Raw genomic sequence first — 7,824 nt, 5'->3', positions numbered from 1 at the left:
CGCGCGTGCAAGTCGCAATTGGTTTTGGTTTTTTTTTAACCAACCACTAAGCGTAGCAAGTGCAATTGCGTAATTACTTTCGACAGTCATTTGAAAACTGCTCTAAGGTTACTTCAAGTCGTAGAATGTAAGTGAAGTAATTTATTATGGATTTTTGTTATTTTGGCATTAAACTGTTCGTAACTGAATGTCTTATAAGGCAACTGGTTGTTGACTCTTGTCACCTGCTTTCAGTGATTGGGTGACTGGTCCACGGTGCAACGGGGAGCATAATTGCAAAAGTAAATCTCTTGTGAACTTTTCTATGATTGTTTTCTTCAGGTGTTGGGTTTTCCATGTTGGTTGTATCATTTCTCTGCTGTGTCTATTACAACGTCATCATCTCCTGGTGTTTGTATTACATGTTCAAGTCATTTGCAAGCGTTGTTCCCTGGGCAACCTGCGACAACCCGTGGAACACGCAGAACTGCACACTGTCAAGTACAACAAGAAGACCTGCAACTAATAATGGAGTTGCACCGACCAATAGAACCGACTTAATGAACTCCACTAATTGCTTGAATGAAACTCTTGGAAACCTGACTCTCTTCAACGATACCAGCACACCGCTGATTTCCTGTGTCAACAGTACCATTAACAGTACCATTGCGCCAATCACAGTTGCACCCGATGCAGCCGCAAGTTTTGGTAACTCTCCCAGCAAAGAATTTTGGGAGAATTATGTTCTCCAAATTCCAGAAAACATGGAAGACCCTGGCTCCATGAGGGTCGAGCTGTTGGTGGCACTCATAGTGGCTTGGGTCTTGGTGTATTTTTGCCTGTGGAAGGGCATCAAGTCCTCTGGGAAAGTTGTTTATTTCACAGCTACATTTCCGTATGTTGTTCTTGTAATATTACTTATCCGCGGAGTTACCCTACCTGGTGCGTCGAAAGGCATCGAGTTTTATCTAAAACCCGACTGGAAGAAACTTGCCCAAGCAAAAGTATGGGCACAAGCCGCTACACAGATCTTTTACTCTCTTGGGATTGGATTCGGCTCACTTATAACGATGGGCAGTTTCAACCAGTTCCACAACAACTGTTTCAAGTAAGAGCTAAAACATTAATTCACTTGAGAGCATTACGGGATTAATTTCATAAACCCTTTCTTTTTTCTCCTCTCCGAAGAGTAGTGCTCAGAAACTTTCAACTTAATCACCGGGAAAAAAACTGATGTAGGGTGCGCTCGATTGACCCTATTCCGGAATAAGAATACGTCAGTGGAGTGATTTAAAACGGCATGTCTGGTGTTTCGAAGCAACAAGGATAATAGAGATATGTTTAAAAAATAGCATTTTAGCAGGTGTTTGACAATTTTATTGTGAATCCTTGTAAAAACGAAGGATTTCTAACCTCTATTCCATGTATTCCTATTCCGGAATACGGCCAATAGAACGCACCCTTAGTTAAACGGCGACACTTACACAACCAAATCTCATTCAGCAACTAACTTCTAAATTTTATAGTTCAGCTAGATTTACTGAAAAGTTGTTGCTCTTATTTATCTTAAAACACTCATCAACTATGCTTACAATCTATATTTGTGCTATGTGAAATGCGCCCCTCCCATTTACCCAAAAAGCCAGTACCCATTGATAATGAAGGGGACGAAGGGCTAACGCTCGTAAAGTCAACTCGCAAAGCTCACTGGTTGATTTGTTTTTATTAACTAATTTGATAAAGCAAAATTTTCGTGCCCATAAAGGAGCCGTAAAATCGCAGAAAGCAAGAGACTTTCTTTAGGAGACCCCACTTGAGAGTGAGTTAATTGTTAATTGTCTCAGTGTTTTTTTGCCTGCTTAACCTATGCATTTGTGACGTAAACAGAGTCATGATGCATTTGGCTAAGAGGCACAGTACTTAGCGCGAAAGCTCCTCGAAATATAGGCGATTTAAGAAAGCGTTACTTCCAAGAAGAGATATTTTGGGTGGTAACGAGTTTGCACTACAGTAATATTTACCCGGCGTTTTTCGGAGATCACCAAATTTTGATTTCCGCTTAAAATAAATTCAAATAAAGGTCGATATCATGTTGAGCTCAAGTTAACCTTGGTGTAGACAACGGTAGATGATTCAGCAGAGACAGATTTTTCTTTAAATACTCAATCGAAACATCATGGTATTCTGAGATAAAAAAAACCAAAAAAAGTTCCCTACCGATTTTCTCCTCCGGTGTGGTACAAAAACGTGTAGTAAGGAGACTGGGAATAGCAGGCCAGTGATGTCAATACAAAAACGCAGGGAATTTTAGTGATAGAAATTTCGTTCTTTTGTCTTTTCCGTTATCACTTATGGCAACCAAATACAACGCATGATCATCTCAGTAGCAGTTTCAGCAACTTCCCTATCTCAAAAAAAGAAACTTCGGGCCCTGGAAGAATTTCGTTCTGGTTTTGACGTCACAGTTCTGCTATCCCCAGTCTCCTTACAAACGCGGTTTTGTACGCCACCGGAAGTGAAAATTCCGACTTTTAAAAGACCGAAAGGACACTGAAGCAAAATCCGGACGGGATTTCTTTAAAATTGTTTTTATCTCCGAAAACCATGATGTTTCAATTCAGTAAATAACGAAAAATCTGACATATACACTGAATCGACTTTCGTTATTAATGAAGAGACTTAATGAAAAAAAAAAAAAAGAGAGAATCGATTAATTAATTTGTTTTCCTTCATGTTATTTAGAGATGCCATGATTGTATCAATCATAAACTGCAGCACCAGCGTGTTTGCCGGCTTTGTCATCTTCAGCGTGCTTGGCTTTATGGCACACGTTTCTGGTAAAGAAGTCTCCGACGTCGCCACATCCGGTCCAGGTCTCGCCTTTGTGGTGTACCCTGAGGGAATAGCTCAGATGCCTATCTCTCCATTCTGGGCAGTCATGTTTTTCTTTATGTTGTTGACACTGGGTTTGGACACTCAGTTTGCCATGTTTGAAGCGGTTGTAACTGGTCTGGTGGACGAATACCCAAAGGTGCTGAAACGACGCAAGGAGCTATTCATTGCTTTCCTGTGTTTGCTCTGCTTTTTACTTGGGATTCCCATGGTCACACAGGTACGTGAGCTGTTTCAGTCCTCACGCTTATATAAATGAGTACAAGTGCTCCACCTTTTAGGGATACAGTAAATTAAATCTAATCAAATGAGAGAGCCGATCGAATCATTTGTTCAGTTTTGGTGAGAGGGACAAACCTTGCAGACCAGAGGGGTGCAGCGATGGCGCAGTTTTGAGAGCACTCGCCTCCCACCAGTGTGGCCCGGTTTCGATTCCTAGACTCGGCGTCATATGTGGATTGAGTTTGTTGGTTCTGTACTCTGCACCGAGAGGTTTTCTCCGGGTACTGCGGTGACCCCTCTCCTCAAAAACCAACATTTGACTTGATTTGCGTCGTCGATTTCACTTTGCAGGGTCCCCAATTAGTGCTCCAGCGCTAGAAGGACTAGACACTTAAATAATTTAAGTTCCTTTTCTTTCCTTTTATAAACTAGACTCAAATGTGTGGTTAATTCCAGTAATTGAACTTGGGCCACATTGGTGAAAAGCTCACTTCTCTCTACACTGCAACAACCCTACTCCCCCTAAAGAATCCCTGAGAAAAGCTATGGGAAAATCTGTTAAAAGTAGGAGGGGAATGAAATGTAATAATTGCAGTAGCAGTGCATCATTACATCATTCAAACGGTCGCAAAAAGGCTTGGAAAAAATCCAATCTTGAGCGGCACTCAGTCGGAGTAGCCAGAAAAAACCTCTCAAAGGTAGAGTAGACAACAAACCGGCAAACTTAGTGGGGCGATCTGAGTATTTACATGACGCCAGGACTTGATATAACCACGAACAACTAGATAAAGAACATCTCACGAAATCGTTGGTCAACTCGAATCTTTCATTTGGACGGGTATGCTAAAATGCGCCAACACTTTCTCTTTTCTCTTTTCTGTTGGTTTGACTACTTGGAAACTAAAAGCGTGTTGTTTCACTTTTTCAGGGCGGAATGTATGTACTGAATCTGTACAATTACCAATCTGGTGGGGTATCGCTGCTGTTCCTGGCTTTGTTTGAAGTTCTCACAGTGGCCTGGGGCTATGGAGCAAATCGCTTTGCAAAAGACATAGAGACCATGATAGGGTACAAAATTTGGCGCTGGTGGCCTATCGCATGGCAATTCTGTTCTCCTCTTGTAATTCTAGGTAAGTAAAGTAATTATACAACACAAAAAAGATATAAACAAATTCAACAAACAAAGAGACTTTGGTGAAAGCCGAACTTTATCTATTTAAGTAATAAGGGATGCAGACGGGTATTTATGAAATTTTGGCCCGACGACCATTTTTAGCCAAATGTTTCTTGCAAAGTCCTGATAACATGTTTTCTTGTAAGTGTAGTATTATAGGACGATATAGACGTACCCATAACGTTGACAGTTGGCATAAGAAAACAAAGCAAGAGAAGTCAGTATATACCGCCTTATGGTCTTGCGCACCAACTCGCATTTGATTTCAGTCTTCGTAACTCACGTTTGTTGAGTATCGAACTCCTTTTTTGCAACAAATGTGTTGTATTTTATTTATTTATTTTATTTATTTGCCACGCAAAACAAAAATACAAAAGAAAACATACGACGTGTAAAAAAAGGAGGAGTGGCGAGGAGACCTAAAAGAAACTGTAGAAGCCTATGAAACCACCGCTTTAATAGAATTAGCCATCTTGTCTTTTCCCGGTATCTAAATAAATAATATTTCTATAATAATTTAATCAATAGAAGGGATGAATGTGTGTGGGTCAAAATGGTTTTCAAAAAGGTTGCTTGTCCAAGTGATATGTTTAATCAAAAATCAAAATTCGAATGTTTGTTCGGCAAGTTCGGAATGCCAGCTCTCAAAACGGGCCTATACAGTCCGAAATTACCACCAACATATTTCAATTTTTTTAGAAATGATTCATTTCCTTCTAGCAAAGAATAAATTACCAAGTATCTGTTGGATTGTTGTTGTTCCAGCTAGGACAGCTTGTTTTACTTGGTCTTCGGGGTGCAGGGCTGGCAAACCAACATTTGCGTTAACTAGGATTTGTTGATTTTGGTTTACAGTGCCTCCAATTAGAGCTCAAGCGCTAGAAGGCTAGACACTTAAATGAAGTTCCTTTCTTTTCTTTCCTTCTTGTTTTTAGGGGTATTTTTATTCAGCGTCATTGAGTGGAAGGGAGTCTCCTATGGAAAGTACAAGTACCCGGATTGGGCTGAATTTTGTGGTTGGCTCCTTGCTTTGGCCTCCATGTTGTGGATCCCTGGTGTTGCAATATACAAAGTTATCAAAACCCCTGGGAGCTCCCTGTACCAACGGATATGTTTCCTTTTGCGCCCGGATGAAGAGGAAATGAGAGCAATAGAGCTACGAGAGGGATTGGCAACTTTTTCAGAAACGCAAATTCTTGAAAAAGAAACGATTCTTCCATGAACATACACAGCCTCACAACTTATTAAAATATAAATTTCTAATCCTACCAGCCTTTCCTTTGAAAACATACTCTTGTTTTTGCCATCCTTGCATTTCTCAGCTTTTCAGTATAAACTGGGTTTTGCAAAAGCTCATTTTAATTTGTACGTAATATCGAAAAGCCGTTTTGAGGTGAAATAATGCAAGAGGAGTTTTATCATTTTGTTCTTGCTGGACCGATCGTGAATCGAGAAAGTTGAGTTTTTAGCTAAAAGCCAGGCTCATATGTCCAAGATGCTGCTTAGTCAAGCAATGGTTGACTGGTGTCATCGACCGGCATAAAATGTTTGGATCCGTCAATGGAAACGTCTTTTTAAATGTTAAATTATAGCCAGTTGTATTTAGGCCGAATATAGCTAATGAAAGTTGAGCATAAAGGAAGACGAACCCGTTTAACACAACTGATCAAGTCATCCGTCTACTAAAAATGAACTTACGTAATCAAACAGTGTTTTGTTTTTCGCCGTTGTCTTTTATACTTCGTTGTTTTTCCGGCAAATTAATAAAGAGATTAAGATGGCAGCAGTGATGGTGCCTTGGCTTAAGCGTTTTGCACCACTTTAACGGTAACATACAAATCAAAATCAACCACATCTTACGCTTATTTTTTTTAGCGCGTAACGTTTGCTCGTTACGTAGAATTGCTTCAAACTGTGATATATGTTAATCGCTCTGTTTTGGGTAACTCAATTCAGAACCGAGCAATCCTTCATAAACCAGTGTAATCATTCTCTATTTATACTTTACATGTAAAACCGTTCTTACCCATCCAGTTACAGGGTAGTTATAACTATCCCGTATTATACAAAGTCAACAAGATGGAGCACTAAGTGATATTTGAAAGTGACGGTTTTCGTTGAAGTTGCATGCCGTTGTCCCTGCTTAATTAAACTGCCTAATTATCCATACCAGGAAACCCGTAAAATGTTCCTCCATCTTATTTTATCGAATAAGGAACGTACTTTTTTTTCTCTATAGCTCGAAATATTTAATACACGTCACTTTATAGAAATACTGAGCCCTATAAGGGAATCTTTGCTGACGTCTTTGTTTACATTTTTGTTGCATTAACATACGAGTTTGTATGCTATTTGGAAATTGACTTCAAAAGGTAAAAGAATTGGTTAAACTTAGTTAAATCTCCAAGTCTCTTAGCTTTGATAACGAGCCACTTATTAGCCATCAAAAGCTGATAAATTCTTGGGTGGCAAAGGTTCTAATGATCCCATATATTCTTTGTAAAATTTCGAATTGTCAAGGCATCACTGCGCAGAGATAATCTGGTTATGTCGGGTTCAAATTTTCAGAGAGCTTATTCCGCAATGCACGTTCAATATTCAGTACTTTGTTTTCGGCTGATAGCCTTGTGCTAATGAGACAAAATGTAAAGAAGATAGCTATACACCAAATTCACAGATGGCGGCCAACCTGGGTCGAGCTAGCGGGCAAACATGAAGTCGAGGCGTTATGGGATAAAACATTCAGTACTTGTGAGGGGCGAAGAAAATAAGCGATCGATACGCGGAAAACGGTATTCATGGTTCTTTACCAAGTGCAAGAAAATGATAAAATACGGTTTTGGCTGAAATGTCCGAACGATTCTGCTTAAGGTTTACGTACAAAAGCTCATCTTGTAAAGAGGTTAAACTTTAGTAAGAGGTTAAACTTCAGTAAGCTAAAATCGTTCGATCACTTTGGCTTATTTCATCACTGTATAAAATCTGTGTGAAGAAAAATAAAAAAATTGCATTTGTTTTTTGTTTTGTTGCCATTTTTTCGAAAAATACATCATTCAAGAGAAAGACAGTTTTCTCGTTTATCCGGATTCGAATTTTTTGCTCACAAAACGAAAATTTGCCAAGTGGATTGCTGGTTCATGGACCTTATCGGAGTTGAGCCTGCAGGCACATTTTCTTTAGTTTAAAACTACGTGCAAAAGAGGCTTAAGGTTCAGTTCAATACAAAATGACCCCTTAGCCTTGTTTATGTGGCGAAACCACTGTAACTCCGATAAGGGCTAAGTGTTGATTCAAATTCTTGTGATGTTTCTAAACAAAAGGTCAAATTTTTCGAAAGAGTTTGGTGCTCGCAGTTAGTGGACAAAGTGCTGCTTTTAGGAAGGTAGAAGTGAACAAGTATATCGAGAATAGCGGAAAGCGACTGGGAAGCATCAATTCCTTTCTTCGCATCACTTGGGTAAAATGCAAAGAACATACTATACCTTTGTGCACCTTTGTGAAGATTTGGATCTTTCGGAAAACCAAAATCTTTCGATTCTGGATCAACAGTAGATATT

The 7,824-nt window shown here is 39.5% G+C and overlaps 1 protein-coding gene across 4 annotated transcripts in view; it reads left to right on the top strand.

Moving 5' to 3' along the window:
* LOC137997754 (sodium- and chloride-dependent GABA transporter 1-like) overlaps positions 1 to 6,048 on the top strand; it is a 37,579-nt gene extending 31,531 nt beyond the window's left edge. For all 4 annotated transcript variants that reach the window (XM_068843992.1, XM_068843971.1, XM_068843982.1 and 1 more), the window contains 4 exons: positions 322 to 1,087; positions 2,722 to 3,091; positions 4,022 to 4,223; positions 5,203 to 6,048. In XM_068843992.1, the coding sequence (XP_068700093.1) occupies positions 322 to 1,087; positions 2,722 to 3,091; positions 4,022 to 4,223; positions 5,203 to 5,489 (1,625 nt within the window). In that variant the 3' untranslated portion in view covers positions 5,490 to 6,048. The remainder of the gene's footprint in view (positions 1 to 321; positions 1,088 to 2,721; positions 3,092 to 4,021; positions 4,224 to 5,202) is intronic.
* The last annotated feature ends 1,776 nt before the right edge of the window (positions 6,049 to 7,824 follow it).

Source organism: Montipora foliosa, chromosome 1 (assembly GCF_036669935.1).
Source record: "Montipora foliosa isolate CH-2021 chromosome 1, ASM3666993v2, whole genome shotgun sequence".
Lineage (NCBI taxonomy): Eukaryota > Metazoa > Cnidaria > Anthozoa > Scleractinia > Acroporidae > Montipora > Montipora foliosa.
The sequence above is the reverse complement of the archived record's forward strand: the minus strand, read 5'-3'. Positions and strand labels throughout refer to the sequence as shown.